The sequence below is a fragment of the Camelus bactrianus genome, chromosome 10 (genome assembly GCF_048773025.1).
Source record: "Camelus bactrianus isolate YW-2024 breed Bactrian camel chromosome 10, ASM4877302v1, whole genome shotgun sequence".
NCBI lineage: Eukaryota > Metazoa > Chordata > Mammalia > Artiodactyla > Camelidae > Camelus > Camelus bactrianus.
In genome coordinates, this window is record NC_133548.1 from 36615046 (window position 1) to 36639807 (window position 24762).

The 24762-nt window shown below is 34.0% G+C and overlaps 1 protein-coding gene across 18 annotated transcripts in view; it reads left to right on the forward strand.

The window, feature by feature from the left end:
• Nucleotides 1–24762, forward strand: part of SOX6 (SRY-box transcription factor 6) — a 561278-nt gene that overhangs the window by 141839 nt on the left and 394677 nt on the right. For 5 of the 18 annotated variants that reach the window (XM_074372328.1, XM_074372326.1, XM_074372327.1 and 2 more), the window contains exon 3: nt 5691–5758. The exons of the other annotated variants lie outside the window; for them this stretch is intronic. In XM_074372328.1, coding sequence (XP_074228429.1) covers nt 5733–5758 — 26 coding nt within the window. In that variant the 5' untranslated portion in view covers nt 5691–5732. The remainder of the gene's footprint in view (nt 1–5690; nt 5759–24762) is intronic. 18 annotated transcript variants of the gene reach the window in all.

Below are 24762 nucleotides of genomic sequence, written 5' to 3' on the forward strand. Positions count from 1 at the left end.
GCAGCTTAGCCTTGGGGTTATGTTTTTTTATTCATCAATACTATAGTCATGTTAGCATAATGTTTTCTGTTTCCTTCAGTGCTTGGTGTCTGTGTATGGAACTTAAAGTGTGCAATGGATAGTTCAACTGTATGAATGAAAGAGAATCCACACACTTCAGAAATACCAGTTTGTGTTTACACTTTATAGGGAGGTGTAGTAAAGTCTTGAATGTTAACTTAATTATAGTCTATGGTTAGCAGCTTTAACTGAAATTACATAGTGTAGGAATTATTGAAACAATCTTGCTGTGAAAAGACTATATATACTCTGCTGCCCTGCTATAAATTTCAGTTGTGAAAATTCAATTTATTACATGGGGAATGATAGCATGAAAAGTCAGTTTATGAATAAAACTTATGGAATAGGAATCTCACGTTCTGAACTCTGCCTGGAAGGAAATAGCTATACCTTGGGAGATAAAGGATTAGAGCCACGTTTTTGTGTACTGTTGGCCATATGAGGTGTGTGACTTACTCATTTGGATCATTTGGACTTATTCATAGAGGATCTATGTAGTATTTTTAGAGGAAAAGCAAAAAGAACTTTCCAATATTTGGCCTTTTATCTGTAAACTTTATTATAAACATTTTTCTAATCAGGTCAGTCATTTGTGTCAGCCCTAATACAATCCCTTTATTTCAGTGAGCAGTTCATAAATACTATTATATATTGGCCATTTATTGTTATAACTGATGAGAAAAATTAATGCATGAGATCCTATTTAGAACAAAAGACAGAAATACAATTAACTTAAATAAAAGGAATAGAGTTGTATTTGGAGGGCTGTAATCAAGGGTCTCTATTTATGTTTCTCTTTATTACATTCCCTTTAAATTTTAACATAAATAGAAATGGGAATGGTAGTAAATAATTATCCTGATAAATAACATTAATATTATCCATATTTTTTGCTGACCATTAAGCTGCTATATAAAATTGTATTCTTTCCATTAATCTACTGGGGGCTACTGTCAGATTTAGATTATGGGCAGGAAGGAATATACTTAAAACTTTTCTGTATTAGCTGTTCCTTATACTAGACTGATGGAAAAAAATAGGCATTTTTTGACTGAAAACTGGGGAGAAAAGATTTAGTTGTCCTAGCCTAGACCATACACTATACAAGTTGCTAAAGATAACTTCACTTTATACCTTTGTCATCCTGTGGGGCTCTCCCTGTGTTTCTGTGTCTTCAGTTGGCTATCAACTTATAAGGAAACTAATTATATTTGATTAGGAGCCCACTCTACTTCATTTAATTGATTTTATTTGCAGCTATTTTCAAATAAAGTTTCATTCTCAGGTACTGAGGGTTAGGACTTCAACATCTTTTGGGGGAGGGGCACAATTCAACCCAACAGTAGGTATTTATGGATTACTTTATCTTTTAAGCTGTAATATAGCTCTGAGGTACTTTTAAAGTACATTTCTTCTACTGTAGTATTGTTTGTTCATTAACTTTGCAAATGAAACATTGATAACTTGGAATCTTTGGCATATCAAACTAACATTTGTCATGCTATGTCTAGTTGAGGCCTGTCACCTCCTTCACTCACTTAGTCTTTCAGTGCAAGCAGGGGGTTCCATGTGCTATTATGTTAATTCACAAAATACTTGTTCAGTACCCACAGTAGCCTAGAACCATAATAGGGACTGCAGACTGTTGGAGCACAGCTTCCCAACTAGTGCTGTGCAAAGTTTGTGCTTTAGGTTACAAGTGTTTCAAGGTATTTATCCCTCCAGACGTTAGGGGTCAATAGAGTTTGGGGTGGCTGGAGCCTTGGGTCAAGAACCTTTAGACACGACTGTCCTTGAGAGTTTCCTCCAGCATGCCATACAGATATTAACATTTTTATCTGCATGCTATGAAATATAAAAGATGGGGAGCACTACTGGGTTTATAGAGAAGTATAAATTGTCCCTGCCCTTCAGGAGGTTATAATCTGGCTGGAAGCTAAGGTCAATATATGAATGATAGAGAATGGAAGCCAGTGTGTGATAAATGCCAAATACAAGATCAAAGGAGACTTTAATATCTAGGGGAGTGCTTGCATGTATTAAGTGTGCAGTAAAATAATTTTGATTGGCTGATTGAAGACTTAAGCCTGGAGAATGGTAAAATCAACAAAGGAAGAAAAAAATAGCATATTTTAATTTAGATCCAATATGATTGGTGGTTATTTTAATGGTCTAGAGGTTGCTTATTAACTTTTGTTTTCCTACTTATTTTAAATATTTTATAGCTTTCTTATTGTGTACCTTTGGCTTATTTAGTTCAGTAATAACAGAAGCTGAATAATCAATAGATCTTGAACTAGTCTGACAACTGAATTATTTTACTGACAAATATTTTAAAAGACTGTTATTTATTTATTTATTTGGTGGCTGGAGTAGGGCAGATTCTGAAAACTAAAATGCTAACCAAAAATGCTATCTCACCTTTTCAACACCAAATTTCTTCATCTTTAAAAAGAAGGTTTCAAAAAAGATTTCCTATTTGGGCCCTTCTAGATTTAAAATTCTATGATTCTCCAACCAATAGACTATTATTACATAGTTCAATGTCTTAAAGGGAAACTTGCATATAGATATTATGATTAGGCTGTTAGCCCACAAGTTGATGGTTTATGTGTATATCATTATATGAAGACAATTTAAAGATAATTTGGAATTTGTAAAATATGTAAGAGCAAGGAATTTTAAAAAGTGCAAAGCATGCTTCTAAGTTTAACTTTTCAATTCTTAAAACCGTAACCCTCTTCAGAAGAAATTAAATTTGATTGCATTTAAAATCATGCCATATGATAGGTAATGATAAAGGTTTCTATAAAGTGCTATGAGCAAACAGAAGAAGAAATTAATTTTAAAAGAAGAGGTGTGAAGGAAATTTTTACTAAAGTAGAGACTTTCAGTCAGGTATTGATGGCAAAATAGGAGTTCAGAGAAAGTTAGCTCCATAATGGCTGAATCTTTTTCTTGCTCACCATTCTATCTCTTGTGCCTAGAACAATGCCAGACACAAAATGAGCATTTTAATAACTATTTTTGAATGTTGAGCCAATCTGAGGGGGACAAGATTTAAGGATATTCCCAGAAACAGGAAAAAAACATAGGGAAAAACATGAAGACGTGGAAGGTCATGGCATACGTGAAGACTTATGATTTAGTTTATTCTGGCTGGGATGTCGGGGTATGAAGAGGATGTACTAATATCTAATGATTAAGAGCACGTACTTTGGAGTCAAACCAGAATTTGAATCCTGACTACATCTTATGTGATTTTTATGAAAATGGGTAAAATGGTAAGCCTCAGTGTTCCTACTTTAAAATATAACTAATAGTATTTATTTGTAATGTTACCACACAGATTGACTGGCCAATAGTGGCTGGAAAATGGAAAGCACCAAATAAATTATTAAACTATTACTACTTTTTTTGAGGAAGTAATAAGTCCTAAAACTGGAAATATATATATGGTGAAAATCTTGACTTTCGGTCATATTGAGGAGCTTGGACTATCCAGGAGTTGATTTGGAGTTATTAAATTTTAGTTTGCAATTGAACATTAGCCACAACATATATACAAGACACTTTGGATAGGGGCATTTAATAACTTATAAACTTTACTTTATCCTTTCAAAATATTCTATTACTGTTACACAATTTCAGCATTTCCCATCTTGCTCATATTGCTCAGTTATTTGATACTCACTCCAAACAGAGAAGAGACAGCATAAATTTATTAACTGGTTAAGCAAAATGACCTTTTTAAAGTCTCCTGAGGTTAGGAGATGGGTTAAATAGCACATAGCAGGAAACCAAAAACTAAAAAAAAAAGAATAAAATAATTAAATTGGATAGATGTTATTTATAGGACTAATATATCTGTGACCCAGAATATAACTAGAAATGGCAAGTGGATGATCCATTGGTTGATAATTGAAAGTTCATTTCATTTGTATAGGTCATGTTCCAAATCTGGCTGACCCATTGAGGTCTTTTAGTAGACCATAAGTTCCAGAGTTCATCCGTATACCAAAACCTTCTTGCAAAATGTCTTACATATCATGTATTCACAATTATATTTATTGTTCAATGTTATAATTTGTATTTCAGTGGATACAATCAGTGTTCACACTTTAAAAAATGTCTTGAAGGGCTTATTTTTCTTCAGTATGGCAAAGAGAATGGAAAAATAATGAGTACATATGTTTTGTTAGTGAAAAATCTATTTGCTATTAACATTTTCAGGGTGGTAAAGGGCAAAAATATCGCGTCTCTCATTTCAAGTGAAATGAATACTGCTAGTCTGAAAGTTTTGATTAGTATAGCTTTGGCAGTTCAACCTGGCTGAAGAAAGTTTCTATATGGAGAGAACGATTATTTTTAAAGGCCTTGATGTGTCATTTTTGAATCCTTAAGCAGAAATCATGTAGTCTTATGAACTTTATAACATTTGAGGATAGCTGGCCATATAGCAGGCCCTCACAGAAAACCTATTGAATAAATGGTTTTAATATATCAATTATGGATGTAAAATGAAATGTACTGGGGTTTAGAGTTCATGGGAGAAGAGTAGTTTGTTAAGAATTGGTAGAAAGTATCTACTACTGGGGCTTTCTGTATCAGTATTTCTCCACAAATGATTTGAGCACCATTAACTAGATTAACTAACTGGATAACTAACTGGATTTGGGTGCTTATTAACAATGCAAATTCTTGATGCCCCACCCAAACCGTTGAATTAGAATCTCTAGAAGCCCAGGGAATCATCATTTAAATAAATTCCACAGAGGATTCTAATCACTGCAATGATTGAGAACTACTGCCCTAGAAAAATAACCGGTAAAAAGCTGAGCTAAAAAATAAACAAACCAGAAGTATAAAATTGGATTTCTGATTAAGGCAGTTTGTATCATTAGTACATAATAACTCTGTACAATGAGTACAAAATAACTTTGATATTAAAGACTGAACTGTTAAATTCATTTGTTTTACTCTTCAGAGTAACAACATATAAACAGCTAATTCATACATTATTTCAGTTTTATTTATAAATTACTTTTGAATCTTTTGGCTAAAAGAGAGAAAATTCCACAAATCTACTTTTGACTATAATTAACTTGGCATATGCTTTTGAATTAATAATTGGAGGTTTGAACTCTCTTAAAGAACTTTTAAAATGTTGCTAATATCTTCATTGTTCCTAAGTCACTTAGTAGAGCCTGGATATTTGTTATAAATGATGTGGTGCTAATTAAATATTGTTATTCATCTTTACCAATCAACTGAAGTTAACTGTATTTGTGACTTGGTAGGAGTGGAGGGATGGAAAGTTTAAGAGGTGACATGAAACTTTATGAAATGAGTGCCAGTTGAATACAGAGAAAAGTATGATTAGTAAGATTTGGTGGTAATAGTTTTGCTAGGGGGACTTTTTGGGGGAAAAAATCCCAAAACAGCACTGTTTCCTTATTTTTGAATATAATGCAGTTTTATTTTCCCTCCTTTATGATCCAACACCTTATTTCCTATAGAGAACTTAATGATTACTAGAATGTAGGAAATGTTTGGTAATGTCTAACTAGGTAGAATTATTAGTATTTTTAATAGTAAAGCTTATGATAATGCTTTCTATAACTCAACAGACTGTAAGAAATTGGGAGAATTACCTATGATGAAAACTCCACATGAAATCTGAGCTACAGTGGGCCAGGTAAAACACTAGGAATTTAGTAATTTTAAGTCATCAATAACAATTAACATTAATATGCTTCATAGTTGTTAAAAATGTACATTCTTTTTCCTTTTATAATCTCTTGTTCCATTTTGCTCTTCTTCATATTTTCTTCATCTAGTTTATAAATTTGAATATTTGCACTTTTTAAAAACCTTATATGTTCTTTTCTTAACTATAATTTAGAATAAAATTTCTAAAAGACACTGGGATTTTATTTAGTTATTATGAGATAACTTGAACTTTTATTAAAAATTTTTCCAGCTGTATAGTAAATTGCTTATTTTAGAAATCAGTCTGGCTTGTTTTATGGAAATTATCATCTTAGATATAATGTCTACTATGTGCCAGGTATTGTTGGAGACAATGGAGATATAACAACAAATAAAATCCCTGCTCTTATTAAGTTTATGTTCTATTGGTATTGGTGGGGAAGACACTAAAAAAATAAAAATAAATGAGTAAAATATAGTATGTCAGAAGGTGGTAAATGCTATGAAGAAACATCAAACAGGATCAGGAGATAGGGAGTGCTGAGGTGGGAAATTTGCTATTTTGTTGTATAAAATGCTATAAGGCCTCATGGATAAAGTGATATTTGAGCTGACCAGAAGGAAGTGAAGAAGGAAATCATACAGATATCTAGAAGAGCATTCTAGGAAAAGAGATCTCGTGTCCTGATGTAGAGGAGTGAACTTGATGAACTTGAGGAATAGTAGTAAAGAGTTCAGTGTAACCATCTGGTGTGATTTGTGAGGATGTGAAGGATTTAAGCCACTGCAAGAGCTTTGATTTTTACCCCGAGGAAGATGGGAAACCATTGGAGGGTTCTCAGCGAAAAAGTGACATAATCTGACTTTCATTTAAAAAGATTTGCTTTGACTGCTCTGTTGCATATAGACTATATCAAGGAGGTTACTTAGGAGATTTTTGCAGTAATCCAAGTAAAAGATGATGGGGTCTTAGATGAATGAATGAACAACTAAATAAATAGTGGTTGTATGTGATTCTGAGCAAATGTAATGAGAATTAAACCTAGTTAGGTAAATCTTCCCTGAGGAAGATTGAGCTAAGATTTTAAAGAATAATAGGGATAAAATAAAAGGGCTGAGTTTGGGGGAGATGAAGTAAAATATTTTAGTCAAAGGAAAGAGCATATGCAAATATCATGAGGTGGGTGGGTACATGTTGTGTTCCAGGAACTAGCAGATTGCCTGTGAGGCCAGAGCTCAGAGAGCTAACATTTATATGCAAATTATTTGATTTATTTATTTCTCAAAATAGTCTTTGGTAGTTTTTATTGTTTCCATTTTACATTTGAGTAAATTGGAGCTTAGGGAAGTGAAATGTCTTGCCTAGGATCAGATTATTAAGAAATAACAGAACTTGCTTGTTTATTACAGTCCCTCTCTCCATCTCCATTACCACTCCTACCAGAACATAGGTTCAATAGCACAGAAACTTAATTTTGTTTGAAGCTGTAGTCTCAGCAGCTAGAACAGTGCCTGGAACTTGGTAGATGCTCAGTAAATACTTGCTGGATGAATGAATGAGAGAATGAGTTAGATTCAAGTTGCATCTAACTCCAAAGTCCATGTTCTTAACCACATCTTATACACTCAGAAGCAAATTAGAACTATCAGACTGATTCTTAGAGAAGGTTTTGATAAGGGACCAAAGCTTTAGGCCAGTGCAGTTCACGGGGGATGAAGAAAAAACATTACTGAAGGGGAAGTAGAGCTTGGAAGGAATAGACTAAGTGGTTAAAAATAAATTTATAAGAAACTAAGATAGATAGGAAGAGAGGAGAAAAAGAGGCTCTGATTGTAAAGCTGGGTAGCTAACTTCCACAACAGCTTTCACTGCAACCTGGGCCTGAAGTGTTCTTGCTCTGCTATCCCGCAGTTGCACATTGCCTTAACTTAGCCAGTCTGTTTCCTGGGAAACAAACACAGTCAATATGCCCTACATAATTTCTCTCTCTGGTCCCCTTTAATTCTTTCACTCACCAGTCCCCCTCCCCCAAACATTTTTCTTATCAGGTGCTCTCAGATAATTTGTCCCCAGTGTAATATGACCTGTGGGACGCACAGAGTATCTGTTGACTTCTCAGTTCTGAGTTGGTAGTTCAGGTGTGTTAGTTTATACTGTTAGTTTATACTTGTCTATCCACAGATATTTTTCTCTGAAGTGGAACTTTGTATATCTCATGCCTAGGAATTTAGACCTTAATCTTTCTGTTTCTTCACCTCACACTGTCTCATGTTCTTTTACCATTTCAAGCTGTTTATCTTTTCCCTTCTGTTGCAGAGGAAGAAATGTTCCATCTCTTTTCATAAGGTAACATCTCCACTTGAGCTCTTTTACTCCCATCCCTTCGTACCTCTGCTGGAACTTTGGTCTGTTAATTATCCCCATTCTCTCTTGCATTCATAAACTAAATATATACATTTCCTAATTTAGTCTGTCTCTCTCTCCCTATCTGTTCTTTTACACAGAGTTCAAGGTTGAGGTTTTAAATCCTATTTTGTTACTTTCTAGCTTTGGAAACTTGAGCAAGTTATTTGACTTTTTTGAGTCTCAATTTCTTACATTAAAACATCATTTGTCTTTTAACTTTGCAAATTTCTGGTGAGTCAATTATAATAATATATATGAAAACACTTTATAAGCTAGAAAACACCATTCAATTACAAGATGTTATCATTACAACCTATGTACACAAATAATTCAGATCTCTTCTTAATAATTTTCCTCAACTTTGCTAACCCTTGAAATATCCTTTTTCCTCTTACAGTTAAATTTCTTGAAAGAATAGTTTTTGTTTGTTGTCTGTATTTCCTTACTCCTCAATTCATTGGAATCTGGCTTCCATTTAATTCTGGCTAATTCTGTTGAATCCACTGACTTCAAAATTACTAGAGATCGCCCAATTCCATATCCTTTTCTCAGCTCTCATTCTTACTTTCTGTGGCTATTGATACTTTTGACTAAAAATGGCTCAGCACAGTACTTAATGTATAGTAGATATTTAACAAGCTTTTAATAAATAAAAGTATTCTCTTTAGTTTTTTGGGAAGGATCTATTTTTTCCTTTAGTAAACTAAGTACATGCATTTCCTAATTTAGTCTGTCTCTGCTGTTGATACTCTCTCTTGGAAGTTTGATCTGGTCTAAGGCCTTTCAACTGTACATGAATGGGTCTCACATCTACTTTTCTAGCTTTGTCCTGAGCTTTAGTTTTGACTGTTTAACTTTATATCTTTGCTTGGATCTCCCATTGCCACTTCAAATTCACCAGTTTTACCATCTACTTTCCCTAAATCTATCAGTCTTTTGTATTTTTAACATTGATACCAGCATTTGGTCATCCAAACTTGAAACTACAAATGTGCTGACTCCTTTTTCTTTATATGTCACTACAGTAGTCATTCATTTGTTCATCAAATGTTTATTCATTGTTCGTTACATGTAAAACACCATCCCAGATACTGGGAATACATGAATGAAACAAAAAAGACAAAAATACTTGGTTGTAAGGATCTTATTTCTAATTGTTTTCTTTCATTCATTCATTTACTTAATAAATATTTATTGAGAGTGATGGGATATAGGGTTGTCAGAGAAAGCTTCTCTGAGATGGAAACATTTGATCAGAAACATGAAGGTGAGAGCAAGTCATGCAAATTATTGGGGGAAGAACTTTCAGGCAGAGGAAAAACGGTGCAGAAAGGCCTTTAAGTGAGAGGTACTTGGCTGTTCAAAGAAAAGTTGCTACTAATAGTGTGATTATATCTGAATGAGTGAGTAAAAGGGAAGTTGGAGATAATATTAGAGAGACTGTTGGTGGCCAAATCAAGTAGTGTCCTCTAGACCATGGTGAAGATTCCGGCTTTTATCTAAGTGAAATGGGAAGCCCTTGAAGGTTTTAAGAAGCAAGATGATTTCCACTTTTAAAAGAATCACTCTGCTAGGAGAACAATAAGCTAGAAAAGCAGGTGTGGACGGAGGGATACTAGTTAGGAGGCAGATGAGAAAAAATAATGGCTTGCATTAAAGTGGTAGCGGCAGAAAATGATACATGTGATGAATAAATAGAGTAAAGAGCCTTTCCTGGGTAGATGTAGCCTTCACTGTTAGCATGGCTGGGTAAGTTGGTGGAACTTTTCTTTCTGGGTGCCTTCTCCTTAGCTAGTTAAACCTAGTGCCAGTGTGCATGTAGCATTAGTTGTCATTTGAGACATTGATTGTTTCAATGTGCCTGAGTTTGTTTTAATGGCCCATACCAATAGCAAGGGAAGTGACAAAATATTTGATATTTTTCATATGTGCCTATTTCAATAACTCAGCAATATCTTGAAATGGCCTGGTATGGAGGATGAGGCAAGTCTAGGGACTGCTGCCAAGTCCTGCATAGCAGCAACGTGGAAGTAGTTTAGTCAGTTTCACTAAAAGTTTGAAATCTACTATGTTAGAGGTAGGTGTAGAAGCTGTGTTAATTGCTAGCTTATTTTCCACATGGTTCTGTTTTAATGAAGCATATTTGATGCAGATGGTTGGAAAGTAAGTTGAATAATGTCTAAACTGGTCCTAACTAATTCCCACAGTGCTTCCATTCTGATACTTAACAGTGCCTTTGTAAAGTTCTTCATTCACACCTTTTTTTTTTTTTTTTCGGTTAAAATGTGACCAGAGATAACTGAAAACTATTCATTCTTTAAACTTGACCTCTGAAAAGAATAAGAGCAGCCATTTCCCCCCTGATTCCAAGTCAAAACTATACTCCAACTTGGTTTCTATAGTATTATGGGGTTCTCTTCATCATTATGGCTTTCTGAATATATTTAGTTGGGTAAATGGGCATTACAAAGGCTGACATACAAGAACTGATGTGACTTTACCAAATGCTGAAGTTAGTTTTGTTAACATGACAATACTTTGGCCTCTTTGGGGATATGAAATAGAACAGCCTGGAATATTAATAACTATCTCTTGTTTGCATATTCTCTATATCTTATGCAATTAAATTAGAATTGCTAGGTAGATATTAATGTTAGGTTAGAAATGAAATCAAGAATAAATTGTCCAGCAATATTGCAGAAATCTTTTCCTTTCTTCTGTGAGACTAGAGTATCAAAATTGTCATTGTATTTTTCTCAAATCTTTAGAGAGAATTCAGACATGTTATCTTACTTAACAGTGTTATGCTGATTTCCTCTAAGTATTTTATTTTGACGTACTTGGTGCTAAATATGTACATTTGTCTTCATATTTGCCCAAGGATATAGATAATGTTCCTCTTAGATTTGAGGTTGAGCTCTGTAGGGCAAAAAGGGAGACATGGTTCAATGGGTTTGTATCCTTTTTTTTTTTTTTTCTCACATTGTCACTAAAATATTCTCTTTATTATCTGAATAGGACATCTGCTGACTAGCCTGACTTTCTTTACCTGATTGTGTGAAAAGTCTTGGTTAAATCTGTTAGGCCTTGGAGGCCCAGGTATCTGCTAAGTGCTTCTAAGCTTGAAAGACACACTGTCCTTGGTCCTTTTTGTCTCTTCCACTTATGGACATCTTTGATAAGTAATTGTGATATAGGTATGGGATAAGCCAAATAATGCAATATTCTGAGCAGTAATTGACCATAAAGATTAATTACCTCTTAATAAGCACTGAACTTTCTCTCATATTTTAGAGAGATTAAAAAATGCAATATAAACATTTTTCATTCAGTTATCTTAATACAAGAAGTCCTAACACTGAAGAGAAGTAGTTTTAAAAAAATAGTTTGTGAGAAATCTTTTAGAGTCACAATCTTGCTTTTATCTACCTCTGCTCCCCAGTTGTCTCTCACTAGAAGAGTTTAACACTAGACTAGACAGAGTTCTGACAAGATGTACTTGAATGTGTTTGGGGAGATGTATTGAACATACCCCTTTGCTACAGAAACAATTCATCTTTAAATGTCAACTTCAATGTTGAAATTTTATGAAAATGGAAAGGAATACACATTTTCACTTATTTTAGACTTCCCTTTGGAAAATGTAGTTTGTTGCTGTTGTCTCAGTTTGGAAGGGTTTACAGAGTTTTCTTCAGATACTCATGGAAAGCAAATACAATACTGAATTAGACTAGAAAAAAAAGTTAATTCTTTAAAAAAAAATCTGCATAATTGTAGCACATCAGTCTTTTTTTTGAGCCTTTTTTATTGAGTTATAGTCTGTTTACAATATTGTGTCAATTTCTGGTGTACAGCACACTTTTTTAGTCATACATGAATATACATATATTCATTTACATTTTCCTTTTCACCATGAGCTACTACAAGATCTTGAATATATTTCCCTGTGCTATACAGTAGAAACTTGTTTATCTATTCTATATGTGAATGTCAGTATGTACAAATCTCGAACTCGCAGTCTGTCCCTTCCCACCCCACTGCCCCCTGGCAACCACAAGTTTATATTCTATATCTGTGAGTCTTTTTCTGTTCTATATTTAAGTTCATTTGTCTTCTTTTAGCACATCAGTCTTAGTTTTTTTTTTTTTTAATCTTTTCTTCAATTTATATTAACCCTGGGGATTTTTATTTTCTTTCTTTCTTCCTTCCTTCCTTCCTTCCTTCCTTCCTTCCTTCCTTCCTTCCTTCCTTCCTTCTTTCTTTCTTTCTTTCTTTCTTTCTTTCTTTCTTTCTTTCTTTCTTTCTTTCTTTCTTTCTTTCCTTCCTTCTTTCTTTCCTTCCTTCTTTCTTTCCTTCCTTCTTTCTTTCCTTCTTTCTTTCTTTCCTTCTTTCTTTCTTTCTTTCTTTCTTTCTTTCTTTCTTTCTTTCTTTCTTTCTTTCTTTCCTACTTTCTTTCTTTCCTTCTTTCTTTCTTTCTTTCTTTCTTTCTTTCTTTCTTTCTTTCTTTCTTTCTTTCTTTCTTTCTTTCTTTCTTTCTTTCTTTCTTTCTTTCTTTCTTTCTTTCTTTCTTTCTTTCTTTCTCATCTCTTCCCTTGTTTGTTTTATTTCAAGCATGGTTTAACTTTTCACTAGAGCAAGCGTCTAAAAAGATCAGAGTAAGAGGAGAATAATTACCTTTGTGACAACTGTCAGTTATTCAACATAGAATATGTTATTTCCCAAGTAATGTTTAAAAACAAAATTGGAGAATTACACTTGAATTTGATTCACCTTGAGAAATCTCAGAAAAAATGTAAAGATCCCATCCTGTCATTTTTTTCTTTAATGTAAAAATGCTTCTGAAACCCAAAGAGAATAGCTCTTTGGAATATTCTTTGACTTTGAACTATGTGGAAAACTTACAAGATTTAGGGGAGCCTTAACTTGAATTAGGCAGATAGTAGTCAGCTATTACAATACTACTGATAGTAAGTATGGGGGAGCTCTGGAGATGAGGTTTAAAATATCAGGTTGCTCCAAACAAGAGTTTAAGGACAAGAAAAATTCAGTTATCCTTGTTTCATCATTATTATATAGATGTTAGATACTTGGGAAGATTTTTCTTTTTCTTTTCTTTTCAGAGAAATAATACTCTTAGAGATAAAGCAAAATATTTAGTTAGGCTTTGAGTTATTAGGCTTTAGACATTAATTGGGCTTTACAATTTTTTTATTTTTATAATTTCTCACTGTGGTTTTCAGGTCTTATTCTTGAACTGTGTGTCTCTTCTGGTCTTGATTTTGTTTTCAGAGAAATAGCAGAGCTAAGCTTTTCATTTAATTGTAATAAAATACTGCCCTAAAGAACAACAAAATATGATTTTTTTTACTGGTTTATATAGAAAAGCATATAACTGTAATAATATTTTAACTATAGTTTGTATAGACCATACTCATTTAAACTCTATGCAAATCTTTGTTACTTCAGGGCAAATAAGCTACAGAACCATAATGTGTGGTGTAGTGAGCACACACCATAAATTTGATAATCATACTTGTGAATTCATCATATTTTATATAGAAGATTTCTGTAGCATCATGAATAGTAATGTGCAAATGATGTGAAAAAAATGTTGCCACACTCTTTAATGTTTAGTGATTTTAGTGCTACTGTATTATTTCATTCTGTGCCAAGTTACATTGATTGAAAAGTGAAGATATTAAAATAGCAGAAATTTTACATTGGTTTTAATGTGTGGAGTTTCTGTAATTCCCCACCAATCTGGAATACTAATATAAATACTCCTTTTGTGGGGTGGCAGGAAACATGCTGCCCAGACTACACATGTTACCCTGCTAGGCCTGCCTCTACTGTCTAGAGAAATAGGAGTGGGAGGCCGTCTTAAGTGAAAGTGAAAAAAGGCATTTGTTTAGCTGCATGGCAACACAAATATTTCACTTAGTGCGGACTGACAATGTATCTCATTATGTGAGCGGGTGCCAGCTTGTAAAGAATTTCTGTTTAACTTTCCATATTAGTTAAAGGTGCCTGTGCTTAACTGTTTGAAGCCTGGCATTCAGGTCCCCTTCTTCCCTAAACCACAATGCACACTTTTTGTCTACCAGTGTTTGTTTGTTTGTTTTGAATCCCAAAGTAATAAAAGAGAGAGAGCCAAGGATATCTGATCCACTGAATGCTATTAGGAAAATGTGGGAAAGCCTGCCAGATTGAAGTTGGTCTCAGGCTAGACATTTATCACTTCTTCCCATTTCTCTTATTTCTGATGCACTTTTCTTAAGGCTAATTGTTATATTCTGTCTTGACAATAGAAATATTTGGTGGCATTTGTTTTAAGTTGATGGTTAACCTTGTGATGCTACCATTGGCTGAGCAGCAGTCCCATGTTGTCTAGATAATAATTCTTGATCTTAAATTCTCCAGTCTCCTCTTACAGTGCATTTGGATCCTAGGCTATTTTTGCTTCTTACTTTGTTAGAAAGCAGAGGAAAGTAAATTAACCATAACTACCATATCACTTGTTTAGAATAATTTATTTTATGGATTTTGATTTGAAGGAGGTAGAGTAGTACTTCCTACTTCAGGAGTATTTGAGATCAAGTCGCTTTGTTCTCACTGGCATGATCCCTACCTTGTGGTCATAGTTTCAGTAACTTTATGGGATATGGTGGTTATAAGAGGAGGGCAAAATACATTTTTAGATGTCTGTGACTGTAATATAAAAATGAAAAATTCTCAGCATTCACAAGCATAGAATGATGTGCAAGAAGTAACTGGATGAATATTCCAGGAAATACACTTTTTTTTTTTCATAATTTCATCACACTTTTTAAAGCTGTGGCATCAGAAATTTCAGTTTGTTTAGAGAATGTTTCAAGATGTTTTACCCAGTGAGAGAATGCTTGTTACAGAATAAGCTAAGAGAAATAATTTATAATGGACAAAGTATTTAAAAATTATATAAACCAAGAGAGTTAAAAGTAGAGATCACTTTGAATTAAAAATTGAAAACACATTCAAATTGTTGGCAATTCCTTTGTACTAGTATCTGCATAAGGTTTAGGGGTTGTACTTTGTGGGTATACTTACATCTATTTTATAAAAATGGTTGTGGAATTTAACTTTTTAAAAATAAGAAATACATTCAAATATGAGAATTAGAAGTGAATTCTAAAATGGATTCGTCGTTTTATTTTTTTTTTTTTCCAAATTAAGTTGCTGGAAAATTGTAGTAAAATCTTTTCCTCCTCTTTCTTCCCTCTGTTGAATTTTGATTCTTATCCTATTCCACCTTTCTCTATATTTAGTGTAGAGTTTGGGCCTCTTGAAGAAGAGAATTCTTTTAAATTCCCCAAACTGTGGCATCATCTGTTAGACTAAAGCCTGAACTGGCTGGGGATTGTAAATATCTGCCAAGGATCTCTCTGACCTCTTTACCACTTACTACCCCATAGTAGTAGTGGATTTTTGCTGAATTAGTCACATTCTAGCCCTGTGTCTGGGCCTTTCAGATAGGAAATACAATATGCCATTGGTTGAGGGGATGGGCAAGGGACAGGGATGTGCCAGAAAGCAGTGTAGTTATAGTTTGGATGGAACCCAAAGTAAATATTTTGCCATTAGCTTTCTCATAAATTAGATAGTCATAGTTAGCCTCAAAGGGCCAATATATAGATTTTTTTAAGGCTTGTTTGGATTTTTTAGTTCTTCATCTTATTGCTTAGTTCCTTCTCATCAAAAGCAGCTTACTTCCTCTCCTCAAGCAGAGTAACAACTCATCTTTCCCAGCAAATCTTGCTTTAGGGTAGGTGAATTGGTCCAGTATCAAGGGCACAAATATGAGACATCAAATTTACATAAGTAGTTCTGACCTTTCATTCTGTGGTTCATTGTGAGAAGTAGAAGGCATTGTTTCCATTAACATCTTTGTCTCCATGTTTCCCACCCTGCCCATCCAATTACTAGCTCAGATTTAGGGTACTTGTTAGTGGCTCTATGGAACACTATTGTGATGTTCTGCCATAAATTCCATAGCCCCCAAAGTGGAAAAAAATACCTCTGGTTCCTTGTCACTTACAGTGCTTGGCAGAAAGTTAGTAAGCATCTAATAAAGATTTGTTGAATAAGTAATTGAGTGGATGAGTGAGAATATAGAAACTTTAACAAGAGTGGTATAAATTTGTTGAAAGATGCAAATGGGAATGTTTAGTGTTGTGGACACTTGAAGCTCACATTTTGGGTCTAACTGGTAATATATTGAAATGAGGAGTCCTTAATTTGAAAAATTTTGGACATAATATTTCTTTTTTAGCTGGTCCAAATTAGCCATCAGTTGTTTCCAAAAATTGTCAGATAGCATTCAGGTTTCAAAATTTGATATTTTGGAAGGCAGTGAGATCCTCTAAAATGTCATACTTGGAAAACTGCCTAGGATTCAGAATAAATAAATTTTATAGTACCAGAGAGACTAGAAGACATCTTGGAAAATTCTGTACCTATCTGTAGTTTTATACTTCCTTTGCTAAAGAATATTGCTAGAAGCATGAGGCTGACTAGTGGGAAAGGTTGGCATATTAGTCTATAGGAAGCTTGGTAAGAGTCTCTTTTTCTGGACATGCATTTTCTTTCTATTAAAGTCTGATTATGAATTACTAGTCTGCACTTGGTCCTAAATGTGAAGGTGGGTTTTTCAAGCTGACTACACTATGCACGACAGATTGTCTCCAGTTCTACTTTAACCAGCTATAGTGCTAATGACTTATGGAGGAAGCTTTGTGATCATGTTCATTGCATGGAGAGGTAGGCTAGTAGAGTGAGTGTGTGTTCTTTAAATGGCTACATAGTGGTAAAAATCCATTGGGAAGTCATATGTGCTAAACTTTATGCTGAATATTTAAAAAAACGGACTATCCCAGAATCCCATTAGTATTCCTCAAGGCTTTGCTTTTTTAACCCAGGAATTTATATTGTCAGGAGACATTTTTTCGTAGGTTCTCTTTACTATTATTTTGCTCAATGCCATGCCATTTATACTGCCAGATAATCTTGAGGTCTGTTAGTATCCCTCATGATCAGTCATTTATTCTGCCTGTGTAGTTAACGGTGTATTTGTGCAAATGGTATATATTTTATTTGCTGGCCACAAGGTAACAAAGGCCTAATTGTTTTTTATTGTGAGGAGATACAGATTTTACCTGCCAAATTAAGAATGCAATTTACAAGTCTAGCCTCTCAAACATTAAAACATACTTCCTATTATGTGTGAAGGCTTACTCCATATTTTATTGCTCACCTGCTAAAATATAAATAATAAAAAATGGAGCATGTATCTTGGGTATCTTTGGCTTATAATGCCAGATACAGATAATATATGAAGAATCCCATTCTTTTTACATTTTGAATATGATAACTGCCAAAATATCCTAGCATGCATTATTTATAACTCTCAAAATCTTTTAATCTTAATAATACAATGTATTAAAAAAGGTAGGATATTAAAATAGCTTGTATGAATAGGATATCTTCATCTAAAATTATCTGGATACTTTTGAACTGATTGGTATAGAAGCAATTTTTACTTTTCTGATACATTTCATGCCATTCCCTCTATGTGAAATATTTCTCACAAACATATTTACTTATAGAATTTCTATCCATCTTTCAAGGCCCAGCTTATATAATCTTCTCTGATCTCACTTCATTTAAGTTCCCATAGTATTTTGTATTTCTTTTTATACTTTTCACTATTTGTCTTTTTAATAGTTTCTGTGGACATTCTTTAGTTTCTGATAAAAAGTTTTTTTTTAAGGTCAAGGATATTAAATCAAATCCATCTTAAATAACTTTCATGATCATATAGTACCAACTATTCAGTAAGCACCTCAGTATGTAATTACAGAGTAATTAAAAATTTAAAAAATCTTCACACTCCTAGTCCTTTCATAATTTACCAAATGTATATTGCTCTTCTTGTATTTAACTTCTCTTATATGTGGTGATTGCTTTTACTGTTTCCATGTTATCCTGGGAGTTAGAGAAGAAGTAGTTTCTTGAATTTGTAGATGAGTTGAATAAAACATTAAAAAAAAAGTGAAGCTAGTTATTGACCCTTAGCAAAATCTGGAGCTTGTGATGGTGGGACAGGGAGAAATTGACATATTCTAACCATTACTGCTCATGTTCCTTCTATCCCCACTCTGGAGTGGGGGCTATGCCATGTCTCTTTGTACTGGCTCTGGCACAGTTGTTTCTCATAGTCAGTCATCTAAACATATGCGTAAAATGACTGTGTGAATGAATTTGACATCAATGACTATTGCTAAGAGATGCCTTAGCCACTGTTACCTTTAATGGCTTTCCACTCTCTGGGCTTTCTTTGCATTTATGCTCTCCTTCCATTTTCTGATATAAAATCTTTCTTTCAAGAAAATTTTTGATGATCACATTGAACCCGAGATACAAATGGCTAATAATAGTTTAACATGTTCTTTTGTTGCATATGCATTTAAAAATGTTTATGTCTTTTCAAATAAAAATCAAGATAAATAAGTTATATGGGACCTTCATTCAAAATAAAGGTATTGATTTCCTTGACCTTATAGAGAAACATGTTTATACCTGAGCTCCAAAGCAGTGTTTGTAGTGCTTGGGGACCCATGAATAGAAATTTCTAGAAAAAGTAGCTCAAGATAGGCCTCTATAAATATTTGCTAGTGTTCTGAGGATTTAAACTTAACAAGAGCTAATAGAAAGAGTACTTTTGGATAGCTTTCTCTGAAGTGAGAGAATGGAACTAAAGTTGTTGAAAGAAAAATCCTTTTGTTCTCTCTTGCCTTAAGAATGGCTAGATTCATAATTTTAGTACCTCTTTTGGGACTACTAGAAACAATTCAAAGAAACCTTTGCTGTGCAACTACTATTACAATGAAGAGTTTGCAATTGTTTTTTTTTTTTTTTCCCCTGAAATTGCTTCACTATAATAATTATTGGAAAAAGAAAAGAACTGCCATTATTTTTCCAAGTCATAGGGAGTGGGCATTCCATAAGCTTGGCCACAGTGATTTGTTCAGAAATAAACATGGTATTCAAGCCAGGCCAGTGAGACTTAATCCTGGAATCTTTGCTGCAATTACTGAGAAAGAAGTATAGTCTTTTTGCTGTGATTGCTAACCTGGTGTTGTGTATAGTCGTTTTTGCCCCTGAAGGGGGAGAACCTGCATGAGAGATGAAGAGAGATCACCTCCTAATTACATCATCTTCACACTGAGTCCAGCTGTGTCAGAAGCCAGGACTTTTCAGTTATGTTCTTTTTAGTTATGTTGAGCCAATAAATTATTTTTGGATAAAACTACTTCGAGTTGGTTTTTATCACTTACAACTTGAAGTATTCTAACAAATGTAACCAGAATTGCACAACTGACGCACAACTCATACGGTGGATAGATATATGTGATTTGGAGATATATTTTGATATCCACTGAGTCATCCAGTATGTACAATTTATTTATTCCACTTTAACTTCCATGAGTGTGAATGAGTATGGATTATGTGATGAAAGTCATTACTGTTTAAGCAAGAATAGTTTGAACTGAAATAATTTTAGTATTGTCAAAGAATAAAGTGCAAATAAAGTGATATAACTAGATAAATTCCAGACTTTTTTGTTTTGAAAATAGAATGAGTTTATGGATTTTTTATAGGTTAAAAATGCAGTTTTCCTTTTTTCCTAAATAAAAGAAGTTGAAATTTGTCTGTATTTTAAATATTCACTTGTCTATTGCAGTTTGATATTGTCGTTAGATACACAATGTGGGCAGGAATCAGAGAGAGTACTTTATTTACCTAAGCTTTGAAGAAATATCCTCTCCTTGTGACATTTTTGTATATTAGTCCTATTCATTAATTCTACTGAAGATCAACTTTAATGGTTTTACTTTAAATTAGAGATCTTCTCCCTAGTATGGAAAACACAAAACAGAAATGGATATTATAGTACAAATTTTGCTGTTTTCTTAGAAAAAATAATCTGAATTTGGAAGAAAATTTATTCTCCATATATAGTTATGCAAATTCTACTTGACTTTGGTAAGTCATATTTAAATGGGCAATGTTTTTAATTTATATTTGTTACATGGCTTTTTAGGAGGTATCCATTTTATCTTTCACATTGTTTGAAATATGTATGTAAGGACTAGGTTGATATTTAATCATCTCTTTTAAAAACATTCTGGACCACTTTATATTAAGATTTTATTGCTTAGAAAAATTTAAAAAAAACCTCCAACATTAAAATAGATACTAGGTCTCCTTTTTTCCCCTTTTATTCAAGGATGTATATTTGCAATCAAATTTGGTCTTTTTACTTGGAAAACCTTTAAGTGCCAAGGTTTTAAGTAGGCACTTTTTTTTCCCTAATTCTTATAGGGTATAGATGTGTCCCTCAGATCTGAAAGTGTCAGATCTAAGTCCCTTGGGTACTGATATTCTCATTAGGAAACTATCACATTTAGAAGTTCGGGTGCTAACTAGTTCATGAGAGTAAGGCCTTCATAGAACCATTTTAAGATCAAACCAACTTTTCAGAAGCCTTAACCTTTAAGAGTGCATGCAGACAATAGCACATTTGGAATGGCATGCACATTTAGTTATATGGGTGGAATTTCTCAGAGGTAGTGGATTTTGAAGTTTTATTATCTATCATTACGTAGGATTTCACCTTGACCTCCAAGTTTGCAGACCAGACGAAATAAAATTTAAAATGGATAAAATTCCTAAGGAAGGACCTGTTTCTAATAGTCATTCCTTTTTTCTTACTATAACCTTTCTATGTGGTGATCATTCTTTCTTTTTAGTCACTTACTGACTATATAATAACTTCCCCTACCCAAACCTGCTCACAGGATAGTATTCTGTAGTGGTCACATATATTTTCATTATTATTATTTTTGTTAAATTAAAAAAATCACATTTATACTAAAACAATAAGGAAAAAAGTTCTCACACAATTTCACAATTTGTCGTTTTTATTTTTACTTGCTTATTTTCAGTTCTTATCCGTATTAAGAAATAATTTAACTTAACTGTAATCAGAGCGTAGATTCATTGTATGTTGTTTTTCATTTAATGTTATATAATCAACTATTTTCCATCACAAAGAGCTTGTCATGACCCATACAGACACTTGGAGAATCCCTAGTGTGTCTTACCTTCTTCGAGTAAGAGCTGCCATTTGGGCCTTGTTTTAGATAGTCTTCTTCCTGGTGTTGAGATACTGCATTCACAATTAGCCTGAAACGCTTACTAAGGGAAGATATAGTTTCTTTTGTGGGAATGCATCCTAACATCTTAACAGTAACTATTAAGTTTTCTGTAGTTTTTTTTCTGCATCTCTTGCAGCTGTTGAGATGTTCATAGAATTTTTTTTGAGCACCTACTGTGTATCAGGTACTGGGTGTTCAAAGATCATGTTCTTAAGGAGTTCGAGCTTTTCTTTTTCATTCTTGTTCTCTAAGGCCCTTTCTTTTCCTGATACCCAGGTGCTTTTGTTTCTCTTTCTTTTTGCCTCTCTGTCAAAGCAAAGAGACTTTTAAAGGAACTTTTGAGTTAAACTCAAGCTGCTTCTGTTGAGAAGAATTAATACAGCTCCCTGAACTGGGGCCTATTGTTTGTTTAGAACTCAGTGTTAATGAGGGCACAATGCTTGTCTTGATTCTTATATGGACCTATTAGCTTTGCTCTGTTCCATGGCCTTGGATCACTGCTGTAATGATTGATACTTGCTGAAGACCAGGTGAGAAGATTTGGTTGATCAAAACATTAGAAAATCAGTGCAGATTGCATTCTTTGCCAGGTATCATCCTTGTTTATAAAAGGCAAACCATGATTTAGGGCATTACTTTTTAACAAAATTATTATTGAAATAAGTTGTAAAGGAATGTGGAAAAGTAAAGGAGACTTAAAAAGCATTTTATTATGCTGTTTTTTTTTTTTTTCTGTTCTTCATTCATTGGTTAATTCTAAGGATAGTTTTCTCTGTGTCATTTAGTTTCCTTTTTAATATCTTTGGATGCAAGATTGAGTTTGCTGGCCTTTCTTTCTTGTTCTTTGGGTGTTAGTGCCAGCTTTGGCAGCCTTCATTGTCAGTGCTGGCTCAAATGAAGGAATGGCTGAAGGCTCCTTTTGGAGACCCACTTCACTGGTTATTTTAATTGCTCACAGAGATAATTGTTGAGTGGTTCTATATAGAATAGTATTTCCCTTGCCATGGGGGTTAGGAATTCTGCCCAGTAACCATTCCTACACCTGATGGACGAGTGTTTCTGAGTGGAAAGACTGGTAGCTGGTTCTAGGTATCTCCCTAGAACTGTGTGTAGGGCCCCTGCCAGATTAACTCTGGGAAATTTGTGCAACCATCATGAATACTTTCCTCATTGATCTTTTGCCTCATATGGTCAAAAACAGAGAATCTGCAGAGTTTAAAATTAGCTTCTTAATTATCTTATTCTAGGACACACTCTGTCATATAGATCTGTGAGACCAAAGATTTTCTTTGCTTTCTTTTTTCACAGAGATAGTAGAAAAACAATAGAGATATGAGTGATAAGAGACTGGCTTAAAGAAAAAAAAGCTTTTTTTTTTTTTTTAAACACTGGTATTATGGCTGTCTGCTGTGATGAAGGACTATGATATTCTGTGGAATGGAGCTATCTATACTTCTGATATACAGTGATGAAGAAAATTCTAGATCCAGCATCCATGAGGTATTTCCTTAAATTTAGCTGCTTCTCTGGGTGGAAGTGAGGCTTCTGAGATACAGAGTTTTGTAGTTTTGGAACCTTTAATTGAGGGATAACTGAGTCACAACAAGTTAGTAAACAAAAATAAATGGTGAACTTGTAAAGGTCATATTTTAAAATAGCTTTATATTTGTAGTTTTAAAATTGGAAATCAATGGAAATAGGTATGATTGTTTGTTACTGTTTTTTAGAGAGTTTTTGTCACTCTTTGAAATATAAATGGTATCAATTTTGCATAGCCGTCTAGAGTACATTCATTAAAATGGCACAAAACAGAAATTTCTACTTATGAACTTTGGGAATCATCAAAATGACCTTGACTTCTTTGCTAAGATTGGTTACTTTGAAGGTCCCAATTCTTTTTCATCCTTCCTTGTATCATAACTTTTGCCATGAAATTTCAGAGTGCCCTTGCACTCTGGATGGGGCGTTCTGTCTTACCTCTGCCTCTGGGATCCATCATTTAACTTGCTTTGGCTAATGGGATGTTAACAAATGTGACACAAATAGAGGCTTGTAAAAGCATTTGTGTATTTTTGTTCAAACTCTTGCCCTTTTCTGTCACCACGAGAAGGACAAGCCTGGGCTAGTCTGCTGGAGAATGAGACATCCTATGGAGGAGAGTCGAATTACTCTAGTTGTCCTATCCATAGCCATCCTAGATCAGCCAAAATCCAGCCAGCTACAAGACATGTTGGTGAGCTCAGCTAAAACCAGAAGAAATGCCCAGCTGACCTCCAAACACATGATTTAAATAAATGATTATTGTTTTAAGCCCCTGAGTTTTGGGGTGGTTAAATGTGCAGCATTCTTGTGGCCACAGATAACTGAAACAACCTCAGGTAACCTCTTTTTAAACCTAACGCGGCAGATGTCACAGATGATCCTGAGTGATTTCTTGTTGTTCCAAATACAGTATTTATTTCACATTGATTAATTTCAAGAAATTCCTCGATTCATTCACTCAGTGGTGCTTGGGTGAAACTTGATTTAAAGTGGAGTATGTTTTTGTGGATTAATTTTAGGAACTCTGGAGATAACTCCCCACTCAGTCTATATATTCAGCTAAAATATGTTAGCCTTACAGGGCACAAAACCATTCAGTCCGTAAAGAGAGAGAAGGCAGAAAATGTAAGTTGTGCAAGTAATTGAGTTAAATTCATATGGTAAGAAGCACAAATTCCAATATATCCTTTGCAAGAGCAAATTTTGACTAGGAAGGGGTGACAGTGAGTGGAGGCAGTAAAACAGAGGGGAAGAATGAGGCTCGGAAAAAGGAAGCTGGATTATCTTTGGGCCATTTAAAGATGGCATAGTGTAAAAATGAATGTTGTAATTGAAGGCTGAGCTTTAAAATCTTAACTTTGTTTGTACTGTTCAAGTCCAACATATTAGAGGAAGGAAAAGATTGGATGAAAAGAGCCAAGAGGTAGTTTTGTTAGAAGCATAGTGCTTTAATTCTTTCTTTGTGTTTTGAAGTCAAATGACTGCCTTTTCTACTTTCAGACTCTCTATATAGTATTGCTATTTCATTCACTTTCTTTTGTGGTAGAAAGAAGTCTGCTTTTTAGTGAGTATATAGAAAGTAGCTGGCTGAGAATCAGTCCCCTGGACAGAGGCAGGGCATTACTGAACACATCTTATCAGTTATGGCTCTGCATCAACTGGACCTGTACTCAGAGAAGGGGTACTGCTGGATGGGGGAACCTGTACTTGGTTAATTCATCATGTTACTTGGAAAGGTCCTTATTTTGCACAGCAGTGTGGTCACCTGGCGGTAGGTCATTAGCA